This window comes from Myotis daubentonii, chromosome 11 (genome assembly GCF_963259705.1).
Source record: "Myotis daubentonii chromosome 11, mMyoDau2.1, whole genome shotgun sequence".
Lineage (NCBI taxonomy): Eukaryota > Metazoa > Chordata > Mammalia > Chiroptera > Vespertilionidae > Myotis > Myotis daubentonii.
This window is the reverse complement of record NC_081850.1, coordinates 82,146,100-82,165,826: the sequence shown is the minus strand read 5'-3', so window position 1 is coordinate 82,165,826 and position 19,727 is coordinate 82,146,100. Positions and strand designations below refer to the sequence as shown.

General features: G+C 69.6%; 4 protein-coding genes across 4 annotated transcripts; all 4 read right to left on the bottom strand.

Moving 5' to 3' along the window:
- Positions 1-948: 948 nt before the first annotated feature.
- Positions 949-3,587, bottom strand: LCN6 (lipocalin 6). Its single transcript, XM_059656253.1, has 7 exons — positions 3,498-3,587; positions 3,239-3,378; positions 2,108-2,178; positions 1,634-1,744; positions 1,400-1,501; positions 1,166-1,301; positions 949-1,072 (listed from the first exon to the last, which is right to left on the bottom strand). The coding sequence occupies exons 1-7, from the start codon at positions 3,582-3,584 to the stop codon at positions 949-951; spliced, it is 771 nt and encodes a 256-aa protein (XP_059512236.1). The 5' UTR covers positions 3,585-3,587.
- Positions 3,588-7,019: 3,432 nt separating this feature from the next.
- On the bottom strand, positions 7,020-9,038 carry LOC132211755 (epididymal-specific lipocalin-5-like). Its single transcript, XM_059656251.1, has 8 exons — positions 8,928-9,038; positions 8,645-8,769; positions 8,169-8,248; positions 7,848-7,916; positions 7,532-7,636; positions 7,287-7,388; positions 7,184-7,209; positions 7,020-7,061 (listed from the first exon to the last, which is right to left on the bottom strand). Exons 1-8 carry the CDS (start codon positions 9,021-9,023, stop codon positions 7,020-7,022), a joined length of 645 nt encoding a protein of 214 aa, XP_059512234.1. The 5' UTR covers positions 9,024-9,038.
- Positions 9,039-10,915: 1,877 nt separating this feature from the next.
- Positions 10,916-15,462, bottom strand: LOC132211754 (epididymal-specific lipocalin-8-like). The gene is made up of 8 exons (XM_059656250.1): positions 15,315-15,462; positions 13,522-13,811; positions 12,755-12,885; positions 12,285-12,355; positions 11,826-11,930; positions 11,479-11,568; positions 11,285-11,388; positions 10,916-10,927 (listed from the first exon to the last, which is right to left on the bottom strand). Exons 1-8 carry the CDS (start codon positions 15,460-15,462, stop codon positions 10,916-10,918), a joined length of 951 nt encoding a protein of 316 aa, XP_059512233.1.
- A 205-nt stretch (positions 15,463-15,667) lies between these two features.
- On the bottom strand, positions 15,668-19,727 carry LCN15 (lipocalin 15). The gene is made up of 7 exons (XM_059658648.1): positions 19,586-19,727; positions 19,071-19,210; positions 18,925-18,995; positions 18,628-18,738; positions 17,855-17,956; positions 17,289-17,366; positions 15,668-15,812 (listed from the first exon to the last, which is right to left on the bottom strand). Exons 1-6 carry the CDS (start codon positions 19,685-19,687, stop codon positions 17,332-17,334), a joined length of 561 nt encoding a protein of 186 aa, XP_059514631.1. The 5' UTR covers positions 19,688-19,727; the 3' UTR covers positions 15,668-15,812; positions 17,289-17,331.

Sequence of the window (19,727 nt, the reverse complement as noted above, 5' to 3'; positions counted from 1 at the left end):
GCTGTGGGCACAGGGGCCCGCCCCCGGCTCTCGGCTCTCGGCCCTCAGAGCTGCACAGCCCCCTGGGGGGCCGGCCTGGGGGCCCTGAGACGGAGGTCGTGTTCCCCCGTCACTCCCTGGGGCCCCTCGTCACCAGGGCAGGTGTCCCCGGAGCGGTGAGGCCCCAGGCGAGAAGCTTCTCTGGGCCACTGCACGGGAGCCACGCTGACCTGGGAGCTGCCCCTCGGGCCGGGGCCGGGACTGACGGCCGGGGGGCCACGTGTGTGCACACGGCACCTGTGCGGTGTGTGTGTGTGTGTGTGTGTGTGTGTGTGCACAGCACCTGTGCCTGCAGGTCTATGCTCCCTGGAGGAGCGAGGCCCCGCCTGCCCAACCCTGAGTGACAGGCAGCCCTCTCCTCCCCCAGCTCCCCCTGGTCTCCCTCCTGCCAGGACTTCAGGCAGGGCCCCAGCTCACAGGGCAACAGGCTCAGGCCCCTTGCTGCCCCCGCCCCTGCCCCAGCCCCTGCCCCTGCCCCTGCCCCCGCCCCTGCCCCCGCCCCTGCCCCTGCCCCAGCCCCTGCCCCTGCCCCAGCCCCTGCCCCAGAGCCCAGGCCGGGGAAATCCAAACTGGAGCCCAGAATCCCCACCCGGGGGCCCTGCTCCAGCCCAGGGCACCAGCCCCACCTGCCCAGGGGCCTTGGTGGCTGAGGAAGAGCAGCCGCTCCCAGCCCAGCCCCCGGGGCCCTGGGGACTCTGATGAGAGAGCAGGTGTAGATGGGGCTGTGGGCGGGGCCTCTTGTCCCGCACGGCCTCACTGCCCCGTGGGTCAGCCCTGGGGGAGCCACCCCACCCCCTCCCGTCCCGTCCCAACCAAAGCCCGACCACAGCCCGGGAGGCAGCTGGGCGGCGGTCCACGTGTCGCACACGCGAGGCCGGGGCGGCTTGTGAAGTCACTTTATTTGAATCCTCAGCCAGAGACCCTGGAGCAGCGGGCCCAACGCCCAGCCCCGGGCAGCCGGGCGGGGGAGGGCAGGCCTGGCCGCTCCACCAGGCCACGGTGGGCGCCGTCCCCCTCGGGGCCACAGCATTCACTGGAAACCAAGGCAAACAGGGGGCGCCCAGGCTGACCTCGCGGGCATCTGCCCACCGGGCCCCAGCCCCAGCCACGGACCCCCGCTGCCCACCAGGACGCGGGCCCCAGGCCCAGCCACGGACCCCCGCTGCCCACCGGGACGCGGGCCCCAGGCCCCGGCTCCCCCGGCCGCACGCGGCCGACACTCGGAAGGCAGCTCACCTGGAAGGCCTTGTGCGCACAGGTGACTGGAGGGGGAACAAGGGGGGCGGTGAGGGGCCAGGCCAGACGGAAGCCCCCCCCCCCGGTTCTGCCTGACCCCCCGAGGGTCCCCATCGACACTCACGGTCGGGGCGCAGCCGGGCCTGCTGCTGCGAGAGGAAGCCGAGCCCCCGGCTCCACCGGGTGAAGAGGCTCATGGCCTCCGGGCTGGCCAGGTGTGTGCGGCCTGCGGGGAGGGCGGGCGCCCCGAGAGCTGGCCTGGGCCGGGGGGCCGAGGGCCAACAGGAAACTGCCTCCCCGGCTCCCGGCCCCGGCCCCCGCCCCCCGGCCCCCCGGCCCCCCAGCCCCCGCCACGCACTGTACAGCTCCACGGTGCTGAAGGCCTCGTCCTGCTGCTCCAGCTGCGTGAACACGACGGCGTAGTCCCTGAAGTTGGTGCCCAGCACCCGGTACTCCAGCACGCCCAGCGCTGCAACCGGCCCGGCGGGCGTCAGGGCTCCCAGAGGCCCCCCAGGCCCAGGGCCCCAGCTGTCCCCGTCCCCCCTCACCCCCCCCCCAGCCGTGCCCAGAGCTGCCAGGGACGGGTGCTCCCCCGATCCTGTCCCCACCGGGGCCCATGCCGCTCCCTGCACCCCGTGGAGGGGCTGGGGTCCCCGGGGAGTGTGGCGGGTGCAGGCCAGTCCTCTGTCCTCGGAGGCCCCAAGCCTCTGACAAAATGGGGTCCCCTCGCTTCCAGGTGGAAAGCAGCTCTGCGGATGTGCAGAGGGCCGAGGCCCCAGGAAACGGACCCGCCCGCCCTGCCCCGGACGGGACCGCGTGGCGTCCTCCTCACAGGGATTCTCGAACACCCAGGCAGGGTCCTGTCTCAGCAGCTCCACAGCACTCAGCTCACACCTCTCCTGCCTGGGGAGGAGACGGTCACGTCCACTCGGGCCACGTCCACTCGGGCCACGTCCACTCAGGGCCCACCGTTTACACAGGGTCCAGACCCAGGACCACAGAAGACAGTTCTGCCCCCAGACCCTCTGCTGACCGGCCAGTGTGGCCACGGGACCCGCCTTCCTCCCAGTGGCCCAGTAACCCTGCTCCCCACCGAACTGGACCGTCCAGGCTGGGCCCAGAGTCCTGGGAGAGCGGCCCCTCCCTGCCCCTCCCGGGACCTCATCGCCGGGTCCCCAGGGAGAGGCAGACGCGAGGCTGAGGGCATCTGGGCGCCGGGCAGACGCAGCGGCCTGCGCGTCGGACAAAACCACTCCCTCAAAGCGGCAACGTCCCTACGTCACGTGCCCGAGTGACAGGAACAGGCAGGGAGTCCTGGGAGGAAGAGTGACCAGTGAGAGACGAGCTGGTGTGACAGCCCATGAGGGAAGCGCAGGCTCGCCCGGCGTGGGCTCCGTGGGTGAGCGTGGACCCAGGAACCAGGAGGTCGCAGTCCGAGTCCCGCTCAGGGCACAGGCCCGGGTGGTGGGCTCCATCCCCCGTGTGGGGCCTGCAGGAGGCAGCCGGTCCATGGTTCTCTCATTGTTGATGTTTCTCTCTCTCTCTCCGTCCCCCTTCCTCTCTGAAGTCAATAAAAACATGTACTTTTTAAACACGGCACTCTGTGGGCTGACATGTCACGGTGCTCATCACGCGTGGTTAACTGACTTGCGTGTCCCGTGTGCCTGAGGGTCCCGGGAGCCACCGGAACCTAAAGCAGGCCGCCCGCAGCGAGGACCCACACCGGGCAGCCTTGGGGGCATGTCCTGCCCCGAGGCCCACCAGGCCCGAGCCCAGGGCGCAGACGCCAGAGGCCAAGCCCAGGTGGCGCTCAGAGCAGAGCTGGCCGGGAGGGAGGGGGGCAGGGGCTGGGCACGGGTGCGGGCACCCAAGCCTCCTTGCCCAGGGAGCTGGACTCGGCCGGAACCTTCGCCACGGCCTCGCCTGCCCGGCCCGGCCCGGCGTGGGGACCACTGCTCCTCACCTGTGGCGGGAGGCCAGCACCGTCAGCTTGTTTTCGGGCGAGAGCGTCACCACGACGCCCTCCATGTTCTTCGTGGTCTTCTCCACCGCAAAGCCCCTTTCCCCGGAGGCCACGGCCACCACGTACCAGGCCCCCAGAAGCTGGACGGAGGAGGACAGGGTGAGGGCCGCCCTCCAGACCCAGAGGCACCCTGTCCACCCGGGAGCCCGGACCCCTCCCCTCTGGCGCCCGTGCCCTGGGGGAGCCCCGATCCTGTTACCTGCCCCGGGTCCAGCCGCCCCAGCCACGCGGCCGGGGCCCAGGGCACTGCGGCCAGAGCCAGCAGGGCCACCAGCACAGCCCTCATGCTGCCCAGTGCGCGCACCGGACCCGGACGCCCGGTATATGGCTGAGTCGCTGTGGGCGACCAGTAACCACACGCCGTCCTGCCTCCCTGCTGGCACCGCGGCCAAATTACCAAAGGTGGGGGCTCCTGATGCCCTGGGCTCTGTGCCTGCCCAGACGGGACAGCGGGGAGCGTGCCCTGCCAGTCCCCCCTCTCAACACTTCCTTCTGCTCAGAAGGTTCCAGAACAAGCACCTTAATCCCAGGCCGCACCCCCCTTCCCTCCCCCCTCCTCCCCTCCCCTCCCCTCCCCCCGACCCTGGAGGCCCAGCACCCTCCCTTTCTCCTTCTCCTTCTGGAAAGAACAGACACCGCTCTTTTTTTTTTTTTTTATTGATTTCAGAGAGGAAGGGAGAGAGAGAGAAACATCAACGATGAGAGAGAATCACGGATCGGCTGCCTCCTGCACGCCCCACGCTGGGGATGGAGCCTGCAACCCAGGCCTGTGCCCTGAGCGGGAATCGAACCCTGACCTCCTGGCTCACAGGTCAACGCTCAACCCCTGAGCCGTGCTGGAGGGCGAGAGAGGCGGCTCTTAAGCCCAGGCAGCTGCAGGCCAAGGTCAAGGCCAAGGACGATGGGTAAGAACGCCTGGACCGCCCACCCTGCCCCTCGGCCGTGGCCTCCGGCCCCCACGCACAGCGCTGGGGACGGCCTGGTCTCCCAGCCCCGCACGCCCTGGTCTGGGGCACGGGCAGCCTCCACGCTGCCGCCTCCCACGCTGCGACCCCCACCTCTGCTCCCATGACCTTGGCCGGGCCCCTCTGGGAGCAGAGCTCGGGGTCCCCTCAGCAGCATCCGTCTGAGCCCCCAGCACCGGGAGGAGGCGGGAGGACCCCGCTCTGGTGGTGGGTGGTGCCACCTGGACGCATTCCCAGCCCCGTGGCTGGCTGCGGCTCAGGGTTCTGTTGCCACAGAACAGGCGAGAGTTGGAGACGGAGGAAAGACGAGTCCTTTGTCCTGGCAGGGCTTTGGGGGAGGGGGGGAAGGGGGCGGTGTGGGGGCAGCCCCGCGTGGGAGATGAACCGACGGTGGAGGTGAACTAAAGTCGACCCGCCCTCGCCCTCACACAAGCTCGCGGCTCAGCTTCCCACTGCCTCCGGCACAGAACGTCTCCGCCTTGAACTTGGGCCAGGATGCCCCTGGCTGCCTGCTGGCCGGACGCCTGAGGGAAGCGAGTGAAGCAGGAAGACACACCTCACCCGCCTGCCTCTGGAGTCCCATGCCCCCAGGGGCGCCAGGTTCCGATTCCGGCCAGGGCAGTGCCTGGGTCTCAGTAGGGGGCGTGCAGAGGGCAGCCGATCCATGTGTCTCTCTCCCCGTTCCTTCCTCTCTCTCTAAAAATCAATAAGCTGGGCCGGCCTGGCTCAGGGGTTGAGCTTCGACCTAGGAACCAGGAGGCCGCAGTTCGATTCCCGGTCAGGGCACGGTCCCCCGAGAGGCTCCTGGGGGTCCCCCGGCTTTGGCCCATTCCCAGCACAGTGTGCAGGTGGGGACACCCTCCTCAGGGGTCCTCCAGGGTGGGGGTGACCTGGGGGGGTCTCTGGGCACTTTCATGAGGGCACTGACCCATCCTGGGGGCCCCACCCTCATGACCTAGTTACCTCCCAGCACCTGCACCCCGGGGGGCAGGATTCCTTATGGACTTGGGGGGACACGCACTCTGACCGCAGCACGGACTGTGGAAACGGCCGACGCGTCTGCGTCTACGTCACGAGCCGAGAGCCATGATCGAAACGATATTTTCATTTTACGATTTTATGATTTTCCGTTTACAGCCGGGAACTATAAAAAGGGGGGAGGTAGAGCTCCTCTGGGGTCAGGTGGGGCCTTGCGGGAGGAGAGACTCGGGGCAGCTCCCCGCGTGCAGAGGCCGCGGCCACGGGCCAGAGGGTCTCGGCAGAAACTCCGACCTCGGCTGTGCAGCCCCAGGACCGGGAAGACGCATCCCCGCCGTCCGCGCCAGGCGCCGGCTGCTCCGCGGACGAGCCCGCTTTCGGCGAGGCCGGCTCCTCGACTGGCTGAGCTCCGGCCCCGCGGACCTGCGGGCCACCCCTGGCCTCTGAGCACCTGGTCGGTCAGACTTCAGCCCCCAGACCTCCCTCCTCAGGTCTTTGGGGACCGGGTTCAAGGTTCCTTAAGGCGCGTCCTAGGCAGACCCTCCTCTGCCCACCCAGGGCCCCTCTGTCTGGGCTGGTGCCCCTGGCCCCACCCCGGGCACTTCCCTCCTGCCTCAACCACGAGCCATGGCCACCCACCGAGCACCCTCCTGCCCAGCGGCCCCAGCCCGGGGGTGGAACAAAAGGAGGAACAGTGGGGGTCGTGGCGACAGAGGGCATGGGGGGCCCCAGGCCTGTGCCCGGCCGGGCCGACCAATGCCAGGTGCTGGGGCAATCGGGAGCCACGGCAGGATGTGGCCCTGAACCAGGAGCTCCCTCCGGGGGCCCAGCCGGGGCCGACTTGGGCTCAGGGAGCAGGACGAGACTGCGCAGGGAGGGGACCGCGGCAGCCTGACCCGGGTCCGAGCGCCAGGGCTGGGCAGGGCCCTGAGCAGGAGGTGGGGGGGGCGGGGACGGGACCACCATCCCCCTGAGCCACGTGCCCGACTCGGCCCTTCAGGCTGCGGGTCCAGCCGGGCGGCGACCCACTCGGTTCACCTGGGCGGCGACGGTGTCGTCTTGGGGGAGTCACGGAGCCACACCCCACCCCACCCGTCTCCCCACAGCCCAGGAAAGACTCAGGGCAGCGGGTGTGGTCGGGGGTTTATTTGGGGCCAGTGCTGCTGGCCCGGGGCAGGGGCAGGAGGGGCGGGTGGGGCTCCCAGCGGCCGGCCTGGGGACAGGCTCCTAGATCAGCTCCTGTGACACAGAAGGGCGGGGCTCAGGGCTGCCGGCTCCCAGGGCCCGGGCAGCGGTCAGGACCGCGCGTGGGGCTGGGCGTCCGGCTGCCGGGTGGTCAAGCAGAGCCCACCGTTCCTCTGCTTGCAGAGCCGCTGGCAGCCCCCCCCCCCGGGCCGTGATGAGGCCGAGGGGCCCACAGGTGGTGGTGGGCGTGTGTGGGTCATGGGGGCCTGAGACGGTGCCCACAGGGCCCCTCCAGGCCGGACGTCAGCGTCCAGCGGCCCCTGGCTGCCTGCTGGATGGAAGGGGACCCAGCCCAGCCCCAGCCAGCCCCTGCACCGGCCTCCGTCCCCGCCTGGCATTGCGTGTCACCCCCCTGGCGGCCGGGGCTAGCGGGGCCGGTCCTGTCGGGCGGGGCCTCAGCGGGCAGAGCGGCCGGCGAATGCTCACCTCCTTCAGGAGCTTGGCGCACCTCCCTGTGGACGGGGCGTGTGAGGACCAAGGACGTGCCCGGACCCCACCCACTGGCCAGAGGGCACCGTTCAAGGCCTTGCCCCTCAGGCAGCCCTCGGGGCTAGGCCTGCCCCCCGACCTTGGCTCTGCCACAGAGAGAACCCGCCACCCTCAGCCCCCAGACCCCTCCCCTCCTTCCATGTGCGGAGGGAAGGAGAGATGGGGGGGGGAGGGGGCCCAGCCCGGCGGAGCAGGAGCAGGGGCTCACCGGCCGCAGCAGGCTGGCGCAGGTCGCTGTGGACGAGAGGGAGAGTGAGGCGGGCAGGGCTAGGAGGCGCCGCCCCGGGGGCCTGGCCGGGCCCAGCACTCACTGTCCCAGGCGTTCAGGTGCACGTCCTTCGGGGAGAGCCCGTAGTCCTTGGCCACCAGGTGGAACTTGTCCAGGACTTCCTTGTCCTGCTCCAGGGCCCGGCCTGTGACGGACAGGGCTCCACGTGGGCCGGAGCCCCTGCCGTCCCCGCCCCCCGCCCCCGCCCCATCCAGCTCCCGGCGCCCTCTGCCCGTCAGAGCGGGTCCCACGAGGCAGCAGACCGCCCCGTCCGCCCCGCGGGCTCACTGTAGAGCTTCAGGACCCGGATGCTGGCCGCTCCGCGGTGCAGCTGCACGTCCAGGATGGCGTAGGTCTCGTAGTCCGTGCTCACCACCGAGATCTCCTTGTCCCCTGGGGACGAGCCAGGCCCAGAGCTCCCGGCTTGGCAGGCCCCTCCGCCCTCACCGCCTCCCGCAGGCCCGGCCCAGAGCTGGCCCTACTCTCTCTCGTGCACGCACACGCACACGTACACGTCTACACATATATGCGCACACATGTGTGGATGCATGAACGTACATGTGTGTGCGCGTGTGCACACACATACGCCTGTGCACACACACACCCCGGGGCATCGGAGTGGGCCCTCTGGGTCTCCTGACGGGACCTCCCTGAGGATAGGGGCCAGGGGGCCCTGCCAACCGGGGAAAAGACACCTAATCAGACATGTCCCAGGCCTTTCGGAGAGGAGGCGCACAGCCCTCAGGGAGACCCCGGAGCTGCACAGAGGGCTCCGGCCAGGGGACCAGGGGCGCCCCCCGAGGCAGGTCCCACCCTCTGTGGCCTGCAGGGCTGAGCAGGAGCCCTGAGGGCAGGACGAGGGTCCCCGGAGGCCCCCTGCTCGCCGTCTGGACTCGGCGGGAATGAGGCCGCGGCAGCTCCTTACCGAACTCTTTGGGAAGCTTGAACTTCCCGGGGACGCCCCCCTTCATGGCCAGGCGCTTGTCCTTCACACAGCCGGTCTCACTGGGGAGCACAGAGCCTGCAGCAGCCGCCCCCACCAGGCCCCCACTCTGGGCAGCAGCAGCCCTGAGACCACCGGGAGCCCCCTGCCCGCCCCCTCCGTCTCCCCCGGTCCTGCCCCCCCACCCCCCGCCCCTCACGGCTCCAGGCCACGTGCGTGGGAGCCAGCAGACAGCACGGGCCCATGGCCGGGGGTGCGGGGAAGGGCAGCCGACCAATAGCGGCCGAGCCAGGCTTGACCTGGGGGCCCTGACTCCTGGGGGGTCCCAGGGGAAGGCCTGGAGGCGGAGCCCCTAAGTTCAGAGGTCACCCACGAACTATCTGAGGAGAGGGTGAGGGTCCCCCTCCCCCCAGGGCCTGCTGCTGTCCCTGCAGGCCCCCGCTCCGCACCTCACTCACTCTTCGTAGGAGGTGGTCAGGGCCAGGTGGCCGCGCTCCGGCTCCACCAGCACCGCCACCACCTTCCTCGCCTTCGGTTCGCGGAGCTTCGAGGCAAAGGCGATCTCGTACCAGAAGCCTGAGAACTGGGGGGCGGGAGTGGCTGCGGGCACGGGTGCCAGGATCGGGGCACCCCCCCCCCAGCGGACAGCAGTCGGGAACGGCCAGGGGGCTCCAGTCCCGGAGGACTCCCCGGCGAGTCCGGGCAGCAGGCCTCCCGCGGCGGGCGCCCCCAGCCCCCTACCTTGTCAAAGTCAAAGTCCTTCACCACCGAGTCCCGCCTGCCGGCCGCCAGCGCAACACACAGCCCCAGCAGGGCCAGGAGCACGGGGCCCTTCATGGCCAGGCGGCGGGCGGCTGCACCCACTCCTAAACCCCCAGAGCCACAGCCCCGGGCGCCGGCCTGGTTTATATCCGCCTCCGTGGGCACCCGGGACACGGCGGGCTGGCGTCATTAAGCAGGTGGGCAGCACACGGTGGACCCGCCAGCAGCCGCCCACCCCAGGCCCGAGGGGGAGCCGCCCACGGGGCCGGGAGCGTCTGCTGTCCGCCCCACAGGGTAAGAGCCAGCGGGGCCCGAGCCCCTCCCTCCCCCGCGATGGGGCCTCGGACGGTGCGTCCCGAGGCCGGAGGGCAGTGCTGGGCTCTGGGGCGAGACGACAGGACAGGACGGGCACGGTCTGCGGGGGCATCGTCACTCTGGGGAGAGGGTCTCATCGGGAATGTGCGCCGGGTGTCGCTGCCCCAGGATCCGCAGCTGCCCGGAGCGGGGAGCCCACAGCTTCCTCCGTGTGTCTCGTCTGCGCGGCTGGCACAGCCCGTCTCCCCTCGGACCCAGACCTGCCCAGGAACTGGGCGCATGTGCCGAGGCCTGCCCCCGGGGCGGGCACGGGCCTGCGGTCGGTCAGCGGGGCATGACGGAGGACACGGTGCCCGCGCGGTGCGGACTGCACAGCCCGCTGGCGCTGCGGGTCGCGGGGCGTGGGCCGATGTCCTGACCCCTCGGCCCTGCCGGCCGGCACACGGGAGCCTTTGAAGACCCCACAACCAACGCCAAACAGCAAGTTGGCAGCATCCTGCCCACCCAGCCGGGAGCCAACGGCACCCACCTCCGGGCCTCCTGGCTCTTTAACCGCAGAACTGCCCCCCCGGCCGGGACGGGGAGAGCGGTGCAGAGAGCGTGACGCCAGCCCGAGGTCGCCCAGGAGGTGGGCGGTCATTGCCCTCGACCCCCGCCCTCAACCAGCAGCCGGGAGATGGGCAGGGAGGGGGTCCAGCCCATGGCATGGCAGACAGTGTCTAACGCGTGAGGGGGCAGACAGAGAGAGAGACGGGGATGAGGGGGGAAGAGCTGAATAAAAATGCAGAAGTGGCCTGACTGGCGTGGCTCAGGGATTGAGCGTCCACCTGTGAACCAGGAGGTCACAGTTCCATTCCTGGTCGGGGCACAGGCCCGGGTTTGGGGATCAGTCCCCAGTGTGGGGCATGCAGGAGGCAGCCGGTCCATGGTTCTCTCATCACTGATGTTTCTCCCACCCTCCCTCTCCCTTCCGCTCTGAAATCAACAAAGATACGGATTTTAAAATGCATAAGGGACTCGGGTCTCAGCTCTGAGGAGCTGAGAGCTTGAGTGTCACGGGTGCAGCAGCCAGTCTGACCCACCGGCCTCCGGGTACATGCTTTCCTCCGGGCGGAGGCCAGGGCCAGGCCAGGACCCTCGGACCCGGGTGTGGATGGAGGGGGCCAGCTGCCCCCACGGCCCCCGCCCGACACCGACTGTGTGTTTGCCCTGCCAGCCTCCCCGCCTCCGGCCTCAGGGGAGAGCAGGAGGCAGCCGGTCCCCACATCGGTCCTTGGCCTCTGCCCAGCGTCACCCAGCCCCCAGGCCTCCGGGAGGGATGGCCTCCGAGGAGGCTTCAGCTCCGGGAGCAGGACGAGACTGCGCAGGGAGGGGACGCGGCAGCCTGACCCGGGTCCGAGCGCCAGGGCTGGGCAGGGCCCTGAGCAGGAGGCAGGGGGAGCGGGACCGCCATCCAGCCGGGCGGCGTCCCAGACGGTTCACCTGGGCGGCGACGGTGTCTTCGGGGCGGTCACGGAGGCACACCCCACCCCACCAGGAAAGACTCAGGGCAGCGGGTGTGGTCGGGGGTTTATTTGGGGCCAGTGCTGCTGGCCCGGGGCAGGGGCAGGAGGGGCGAGTGGGCTCCCAGCGGCCGGCCTGGGGACAGGCTCCTAGATCAGCTCCTGTGACACAGAAGGGCGGGGCTCAGGGCTGCCGGCTCCCAGGGCCCGGGCAGCGGTCAGGACCACCAGCCGGGCTGGGCGTCCGGCTGCCGGGTGGTCAAGCAGAGCCCACCGTTCCTCTGCTTGCAGAGCCGCTGGCAGCCCCCCCCCCCCGGGGCCGTGATGAGGCCGAGGGGCCCACAGGTGGTGGCGGGCGTGTGTGGGACATGGGGGCCTGAGACGGTGCCCACAGGGCCCCTCCAGGCCGGACGTCAGCGTCCAGCGGCCCCTGGCTGCCTGCTGCATGGAAGGGGGACCCGGCCCAGCCCCAGCCGGCCCCTGCACCGGCCTCCGTCCCCGCCTGGCATTGCGTGTCACCCCCCTGGCGGCCGGGGCTAGCGGGGCCGGTCCTGTCGGGCGGGGCCTCAGCGGGCAGAGCGGCCGGCGAATGCTCACCTCCTTCAGGAGCTTGGCGCACCTCCCTGTGGACGGGGCGTGTGAGGACCAAGGACGTGCCCGGACCCCCCCCACAGCATCCCTGGCCCATCGCCCGCCCCAAGGCCTGGGCTCACCGTGCCGGGCCACCAGGTAGAGCCCCGTGTCTGCCGTCAGCTCCCGGAACCGCCAGAAGCCTGGCTCATCCTGGTCCTCCAGGCTGCGAGCTGTGGGGGCAGCAGGTGAGGGGGGCTGAGGGGGGCTGGGGGGGCTGGGGGGGCTGAGTGGGCTGAGGGGGGCTGAGGGGAGCTGAGGGGGGCTGAGGATGGCTGAGGGGGGCTGAGGATGGCTGAGGGGGGCTGAGGGGGGCTGAGGATGGCTGAGGGGGGCTGTGGGCAGCTAAGGGGGGCTGAGGGGGGTTGAGGGGGGCTAGGGGTGGGGCAGCAGGACCCCAGCAGGACCGCAGGGCCCCCCAGGCGCTCACTGAAGTACTTGAGCACGTGGAAGGCCCTGCCCTGCCAGTGGAGGGACAGCCTGAGGATGGCGTAGCGCTCGTAGTCCGTGTCGATCACATGGATCTCCCTGTGGCCTGGGGAGCGAGTGGAAGGGGCGGCTGTGCAGACCAGCACCCCTTGGGGTCAGACTCCCTCCTCTCCGCACCCCCCTGACCCGTCCATAATGCCCGGGTGGAGGGTGGGGGGCTAGAGTAGCCCTTGAAGGATGGCAGGTGTATTCGTGAGAACGTGGGAAAGTCTGGAGCGTGGAGAGGAGCGCAGGGAACAGAGCAGGGAACAGAGCGGGGAACAGCACGTGGAACAGCACAGGGAACAGCACAGGGAGCAGCACAGGGAGCAGAGTGGGGAGCAGAGTGGGAGCAGCAAGGCCACGTTGCTGGTGTGCAGGGCCAGGGGTTGTACCTGCAAGAACAGGACAACGTTCTTACCGGGAAAAACAAATCTCCCCGAAACATCGACCTCTGAGCCCACTATGTTTTCTGTCTCACAGCTTCCTGAGCTGAAAGGCAGCAAAGTGCTCATCAGGAAAAGCCAGACTGTGTCTCCTGCTGGGCACACGGTGGGGGGGGGGGGGCATGTCTTCAGGAAGGACAGGGCGGAGCCCCCCAGCCTCCCCCTTTCCCCCTCCGTGGCTCCGGGACCACGGGAGCCACCTTCCCTGAAGCCACTTCCTTCCTACACATGGACGGCGTCGTCGGCTCTGATGCTAAGGGAGAGCCGGGCTGCCAGGAGCACGGGCTCTGGTCTCAGTGGGGGAGGCGGGTCAAGGTCTCAGTGGTGGACGCAGGGAGGGCTGGCCCACCAGCGGCCACACCGTCCACACCCCAGAGCCACCGGCGTGCAGCTGGGCGGCCCGGCACCTGGCGGACACCCGCTCCCCGCGAGCTCGGGGCCTCACCTGTTGTACGCGGCCTTCACGGTCAGCTCGGCCCCGCGCAGGGTCAGGAACACGGCCTCCGGCCGCCGCGGGGTCTTCAGCGCCAGGTTTTGGTTGGAAGCCACGCCGACTTCCCGCCAGAACCCCGCAATCTAGAGGGAGAGGCAGAGCCAAGACCATGGGGCCGCGGGACGGAGGTCCAGGGGTGGGGCCCCCAGCCCCGCGGGGAGGGAGCTGCCAGTTCTGAAAGGTCAGCGGACAGCGCAAGGCTCGGGGCAAAGGAGCAGGCGGTCACCCTTGGGAGGGGCCCCTTCTGGCATCAGCCGGCCATGCCCACGGAGCCCCTCCCCCAGGCCGGTGTGCAGTCCCCGGGGAAGCGCCTCTGCCCGCTCTGCGCCCCTGAGGGACGGGGGGAACGGCAGGGGGGGAGAGAGAGAGAGAGAGAGAGAGAGAGAGAGAGAGAGAGAGAGAGAGAGAGGCTGGAGAGGGTGCCAGCTGTAAACCCGGCCAGGAGCGCGTGGCCCTGTGGGGCCCTCAGCCGCCAGCAGCCTGTCCCCCCAGAAGAGGCACAGCTCTGTCCTCCTTCCCCGGAATCTCCGCTGATCGTTTTTGCAACAGAAAAGGAGTTGTGTCCCCAGCGTCAGGTGGGGGCCGACCTGGGTGGGCGCTGGGCGCCCGTCGGGGCAGCTGCTCCGGCCTCAGCTGGGGGTTGGAGGGACGGGGACTGGAGCAGCTGGACACGGGGCCCCTCCCGACCCCCTCTCCCCAAGACCAAGCCGGGACGCCACCTTCTGCAGGTCCAGGTCCTGCACGGCCACCTCCACCTGCACCAGGACCAGGCCCAGGACGGCGCCCAGCAGCCCGGCCCCCATCGCTGCCCAGCGCTCTCCACGCCGCTGCCCGGCACCCGGGTTATATCCCAGGGACGCGGGTGACGCAATCACCGGCCACAGGCTGCCAGAGGAGCTGGCCTCTCCTGCCGCAGGGCCATCCGCCATGGGACGCCCACAGCCCCGCGGGGCTGGCCTGGCCCGGAGCAGCCGGGACAGCGTGGACGCGGCACAGGGCCCGCGGGGGCCTGAGAGCAGGCGGTCCCACCCCACAGGGGCCAGAGCACCGCCAGGCTCCCGGCCGCTCCCCACCGACGCACGGACGGGACTTGTCGGCCGGTGCCCTGGGGCCCACTCCGGCCAGGGCCCTTCCTTTTTCTTTTTCTTTAAATATATTTTTATTGATGTCAGAGAGGAAGGGAGAAGGAGAGACAGAAACATCCAGGATGAGAGAGCATCAGGGACCGGCCGCCTCCTGCACGCCCCACATTGGGGATGGAGCCCACAACCCGGGCCTGTGCCCTGAGCGGGAATCGAACCCTGGCCTCCTGGTTCACAGGTGGACGCTCAGCCGCTGAGCCGCGCTCTTTGGGGCAAACGCTCGGAGGGCTAGTTGGGTGCCAAGAGCCGAGCGGGGCCTGCCCTCCGGGTGCGGGAATGAGCGAGGGGTCCTCTGCCTGGGAGTCTCCGCTGAGGACCCTTCCTGCAGGGGGAGCACCTCTGAGGCCTGGGAGGGGGAGGGGCCGAGGGAGGCGGAGGAGGGTCTGGCCGGCCTGGTGGACCTCTGCAGGCACCGACCCCGACCCCGACGACTGCTCTTCTCCTTCCTGTGCCATGTCCACCGTGTCCAGGCCTCCCGCCCCCACCCCACCCCCTCCCCAAGGCGCTTATCCCAGGCCCAGGGCCAGACGATTAGCATGTCAGGGTGAAGACACACTCAGGCTTCCTGGGTACCGGCCTGCCCCTCCAGCCACAGGACCCAGCTACTCTGCCTGTTTCCCGTCTGTAATGATGCCTCCCGGGGGTGGCACTGCCTCCGACAAAGGCTGTCAGGTTGGGGCTCAAGCTAGGACGGGGTGGTGGCCCACTGGCTGGCACACTGGGGACCCAGGGGTCCATCCCAGGGCAGGGGCAGAGGGGTGAGGAGGCTGAGGGCTGGCTGACCCCGGCCCCAGGCTGACCCTGGCCCCGGGTGGATAAGCCAGGGCCCCTGGGATGGGCTTGACTGGGCAGCAGAGGGGAGACAGGAAGTGTGGGGGCACCTGCTGCCTCTGGGTGACCAGGGCAGGATGAGGACAGGTGTCCTCAGGGCCAACTCCTTCCGGCGCCAGCCCTGCCAGGGCCGCAGGGCACCGGGAGCGGTGAGGCGGGACCTCCATGCCTTCCTGTCCGCCCACGCCGGCCCTTTGAGGTGCGCGCCGGACATAACTGGACGCCCGGACTCCCGGGGGGACCACAGCCTCGGCGTCAGGGAGGGGAACGGCGTGGCGCGGCCCCGGGGCGGCTCTCCTGCCCCCACATCTCCCCGAGGTCCGCATGGAGCCGGGCCCTGGAGCCTGACCCCGGGGCCTGACCCCCAGCTGGGCCCCTGGCTGCTCAAGTCGCTGACCTCTGTGCCTCTGCTTCCAGGTCTGGGACGCCAGGAGCACAGTGGGCTGACTGCACGTGCCCACGCGGGCCGGCTGGCACCCAAGGGCGCGGAGTGCGCTGGCCACCGCCGTGACCCGTTTCCGGGCCTCGCAGAGGCTTACACAGGTGCCCGAGGTCGGGGCCACTCCAGCGGCGGGAGTGAAACCCCAAGGCCCCGAGCTGCTCTTCCTCCGGCTCCCGCCGCGGGGCCCCAGCAGGAGGGCCGGTCTCCCCAGGGGCCTCGGTTTCCCGCCGCTGCTGCGGGTCCATGGGGTCAAGCCGGCGGGAGCGAGATGCCGCCCGGGGTCCAGGTGCCAGGCTCGGCCGGAGCCTCCCGCCCTCGCTCAGCCAGGAGGAGCCCGGCAGCCAGAGTCCCTGCCCACCCTCCTCCCTGCCTCAGTTCCCCAGAAGCCCAAGGCCGAGGTGGGGCGGCTGTGCTCTCCCTCAGGCCTCTCCAAGGAGTGAGGAGCCTGGAGCCTGTAGAACCAGTTTATTGAGCGGAAGGGGGAGGCACTGGGGATGGGGGTGAGCAGGAGGGGGTGGGCAAGGCCTGGAGTAAAGGGAAGGCCGGGGTCTGGGAGGCGTGGGGTGCCGAGCGAGGCCTGCTGCTCCGGCTTGCCCTGCAGGGACGGGAAAGGCGTGGTCATCCATCCACCCGCCCGCTCAGCCGCCCCGGCTGCCCCCCCACACAGCATCCCCTGCACGGCCCCGAGAGCTACTCTGCTACCCGAAGTTCTGCAGATGCAGAACACGCCCACCACTGCTCCCCCAGAGGCCCCAGGGCTGCCGGGGGCCGGGGGACCCAGCCACAGTGCCGGTGCCTCCTCCCTGGCTGGCGGGCGGGCGGTGAGGGGCTGGTGTGGAAGCAAGGCCCAGCGCGGCCAGGAAACACCGCGGAGCCCACAGACCGGCGCCTGCCCCCAAAGCTGCTTTTTCTTTTTAAGGCCATCGGAGGGGGGGGCACAGAGCAGGAAGATGGGGCTCACGCTCTCTACAGGTAGAACCTTCTGGAACAGCAGGATTTGGCTCGATTCCCTACGCCCTCTCCTCCTACCCGGTAATGTTTCTGAAACAACCACGCGTGTGACGGGCAGAGGCGGCACCAGGATGCCGGCAGCGTCAGACCCACGGAAGGTCAAAGCACCCCAATATCCCCAGGGTGCGTAGCCAGGGGCCCAGGGAGCGGGTGCAGGAGAGAGGAAGCCGCCCAGTGCGGACGCCGCGACTGCCAGGAGAGGGCAAGGCCGCCTCCCGACCTGCATTCACTGCTTTATTGAGGTTCCCCAATTCTCCTCCAGGAACCTGGGGAAGGGGCCTGAGGGTTCCCTGGTGTCTACTTTGGGGGAAGGTGTCCCCAAGACCCCACCCACCTGCCTCTGTGTCCCAAGGGCTCCCGGGGACCCAGCCCTGTGAGGGCAGTGAATGGGGGTCCTCCAGGGGACCCTCCGAGAGAGGATGAGGACCCAGGCCTTCCCAAAGCAGGGGCCTGGTGCCCAGGGGCAAATGGGGACACAGGGTGCACCGGGTTGGATAGATCCCCCCAACATTCAAGTCCACCTGGAACTCTGAATAGGTTCTTTCAGAAGTAATTACTTAGGGGTCTCACAATGAGAGCCCCTGGATTTAGGGTGGGCCCCACAGCCAATGACGGGTGTCCTTGTAAGAAGAAGGACCTTTGGACACAGACACGCAGAGGGAGACGGCCATGGGACAGTGGAGCAGAGATGGGAGGGACGGGTCTACAAGCCCAGGGAGGCCAGGGTTGCCGGCACCACCAGGAGCTGGGGAGGCAGGGGGTCGCCCCTGGAACCCCGGGAGGAGCCAGCCCTGCCTGCCCACAGCTCCATTTAGGGCCTGTGGCCGCCAGAGCTGTGAGAGGGTAACCGTCTCTTGTTTTTAAGCCACCCCGTTTGTGGTCATTTGTTATGTCAGATGAAGGAAATCCGCGGGGGCTTCCTGGAGGAGGGGAGCTGAGACTGAAGCACCATAACCAGGCGGAACAATGCAAGTGGATTGGTGGGAGGGGAATCTGGTGGGAGAGCAGGAGGCCTGGGGAGGAGAGGGCGCAGGCCCTGCAGGACAGGAAGGGGGATTACCCTGTCCTCCACCTGGGAAGGGCCCCGTGAGTCTCCAGAGCTGTCAGGGTGCCTCCTGGCCCCCCGAGGAGCACGCATCTGTAGGAAGGAAGGCAGTCCGTGAGAGGCGGAGCCGGCAGACACGCCCCACCAAGCCCCCAACCCCTGGGTGTGGTGGGACCGGTACAGCCAAACCCAGAGGGTGGAGCCGAGGACTCTCCCTTCTGGGCTCCCCAGGCCGCTCCCTCGGGGTGTGTGGAGGGGAAGGGGCTGCGGGCAGGAGGGGCTGGAGTCGCTGCCAGCCCAGCCGCTGGCTTAAGCTCAGGGAGTCAGAAAGGGGGCTGAAGGCGGGGCTTGGCGGGGCGGGATCTGGCCCGGAGGGGCGGGGCTTGGGCGGGCTGGTGGGCGGGGCTTGTCGGGGCTGGTCAGGGAGGGGCGGGGCTTGGTGCTACAAGGCTTGGCGGGGCGAGGCGGGGGCGGGGTTTGGTCGGAGCGGAGCGGGGGGGGGGGGGGGGGAGGGGCTCGGCCCCGGCGAGGTGGGGTAGGGGGGTGCGGGGGGGGGCGGGGGGGGGCCCGAGGCCGGGCACCTGACTTCGGCAGCATGACCGTCATGTCGTCCGGGAGCTCCACGGTCGGGTAGAAGTCCCGGAAGGCCTTCAGGGCCTGGGGACTCGCTTCCTGGGTTCGGCCTGGGGCAGAGCAGGGCCCCTGTAACCCCGCGGCTCACAGAGGTGAGCGGGGAGGACAGACAGGTGTGCCTGCCTGGCTGAGGGGCTGTGGGGGCTGGAATCGGCCCAGAGGGGCGCCCTTTCCCGAGTCACACAGGGTGTCCAGGAGGTGGGGACCCAGCTCCTTTCCCTGGGATCGCCTCGCCCCCCATAGACTCTCCCCCTGCAAGGCCACCCTCCTGCCTTCACCCCAGCCTCTCCAGTTGGGGGAGCTCCACTCTGCAGATACCCCGGAAATTAAAGCCCGATAGGCTCTCAGCCCTGGTTCAGGGTCTCAGGCAGCCAGGAAGGTGGGTCCCCACCCTCAGGAGGCCAGAGGGGGGCCTGCGTGTCCGCCCTCAGAGGCCCCTCCAGGCAACCCCTGCCCATCAAAGCGCGGTGGGTCCCGGTGCCCATCTCACACCCGGACCGACCCTCGCTGGCCCAGACTTGGGAGTAAGTGACCAGGAGGAGGCAAAGGAGGATTTGGGGCCGGTCCTGAAGGGGCGGGGCCAGGAGGAAAAGGATGGGCGGGGCGAGCGGGGGTGGGCGGGGCGGGGCATAGATGGTGGGCGGGGCGGGGCGGGAGGGGAGGGGCATAAATGGTGGGCGGGGCCTTGTGGGCGGGGCGGGGCGGGGCGGGCGGGCCTCACTGTAGAGCTGCACCATGGTGCTGAGCGCCCCCTCCAGCTCCTTGTAGATGTAGACCACGGCGAAGGAGCTGTAGTCCGTTTCCTCGATGCGCACGTCCAGGTAGCCCAAGTCTGGGGAGGAGGAGAGCTGCAGGGGCCCCGGACCGACCCCCACCCGCGCTGGCCTCTGCTCCCAGGGGCGAAGGGAGAGGGGCAGGAGATGCTGGTGGAGGGGGTCCTGGGTATAAGGACAGTCCCATGACCACCCCATGGAGAACCGGCATCAGGGGCCTAGGAAGGCGGAGGGGCAGGACCTACCTGGGACTCTGAAGTGTCCCTCGGCGCCCACCTTGAGGAACTCGGCGTCCATGCGGTTGCAGCCGTCACCCCTGAGGGTGCACAGCCGCTCACTCTCCGAGCTGCCCAGGCTCCCCCGCCCGCCAGCGGCACCGCGCCAGGCTCACCAGGGGAACTCCATGTGGACGTTGAGGTTGCCCCCAGCCCCGGCGGTGATGGCCGTGGTGGACATCAGCAGGTGGTCCTTCTTGCCCAGGAAGACCTTGCAGTCCGAGGCCACGGCGACCACGTACCAGAGGCCTGAGAACTGGGAGGAGCTCGGTGACCAGCAGGCTCAGGGCCCAGAGCACAAGGCCGGCAACCCAGAACCGGGACTTGTCCGAGGACACAGGGCGGGTCTCCAGAGTGTCCGCCTCTTGGGTCTGAGGCCGGGGTGGACGAGAGCCTGTTCTGCACGTATTGGGGGCAGGTCACACCACCACTGTGAGCCTCCCTACCCCACTGCGAAGTGGGTCAGCAATCACCCCCCACAGGGTGGTTTCAGGGTTCCATAGAGAGCAAGTGTAAAGGGTCGTAGGCCGGAGGCCTCGCAGGGGGAGACGGCTCTGACTGTCCCCCCATCGCTGCGGGTTTCAGCAGCCCCCAGCCCCCCCCCACAGCACAGCACGGAGGCCTCCGGTACCTTCTTGGCATCAAAATCTGGCTGCACCAGGACATCACCCCAAGCCGCGGACGCCCAGAGCAGCACCAGAACCCGGCCCAGCAGGACGGACTGCATCCCCATGCCTGTCTTTGGCCCCTGACTGTGTCTGAGCACCAGCGGA

Bases quoted from the DNA above. Each gene is read 5' to 3' on its own strand.
- LCN6 (XM_059656253.1), bottom strand. From the start codon at position 3,584: ATGAGGGCTGTGCTGGTGGCCCTGCTGGCTCTGGCCGCAGTGCCCTGG. The intron at 1,745-2,107 runs GTGAGGAGGACG...GGCCGGTTGCAG, and splicing joins CTGGGTGTTCGAGAATCCCT to CGCTGGGCGTGCTGGAGTAC. The intron at 1,073-1,165 runs GTGGGCAGCGGG...CTTGGTTTCCAG, and splicing joins GGCCTGGGGCCCGCGTCCTG to TGAATGCTGTGGCCCCGAGG.
- LOC132211755 (XM_059656251.1), bottom strand. From the start codon at position 9,023: ATGAAGGGCCCCGTGCTCCTGGCCCTGCTGGGGCTGTGTGTTGCGCTG. The intron at 7,389-7,531 runs GTGAGCCCGCGG...TGTCCGTCACAG, and splicing joins CCGGGTCCTGAAGCTCTACA to GCCGGGCCCTGGAGCAGGAC. The intron at 7,062-7,183 runs GTGAGCCCCTGC...TCTCTGTGGCAG, and splicing joins GCGCCAGCCTGCTGCGGCCG to AGCCAAGGTCGGGGGGCAGG.
- LOC132211754 (XM_059656250.1), bottom strand. From the start codon at position 15,462: ATGGACCCGCAGCAGCGGCGGGAAACCGAGGCCCCTGGGGAGACCGGC. The intron at 12,356-12,754 runs GTGAGGCCCCGA...GCTGCCTTTCAG, and splicing joins GTGAAGGCCGCGTACAACAG to CTCAGGAAGCTGTGAGACAG. The intron at 11,931-12,284 runs GTAAGAACGTTG...CTCGCTCCCCAG, and splicing joins GGGGAGATTTGTTTTTCCCG to GCCACAGGGAGATCCATGTG.
- LCN15 (XM_059658648.1), bottom strand. From the start codon at position 19,687: ATGGGGATGCAGTCCGTCCTGCTGGGCCGGGTTCTGGTGCTGCTCTGG. The intron at 18,996-19,070 runs GTGAGCCTGGCG...GTGCACCCTCAG, and splicing joins GTCCACATGGAGTTCCCCTG to GGGTGACGGCTGCAACCGCA. The intron at 17,957-18,627 runs GTGAGGCCCGCC...GCTCTGCCCCAG, and splicing joins CACCATGGTGCAGCTCTACA to GCCGAACCCAGGAAGCGAGT.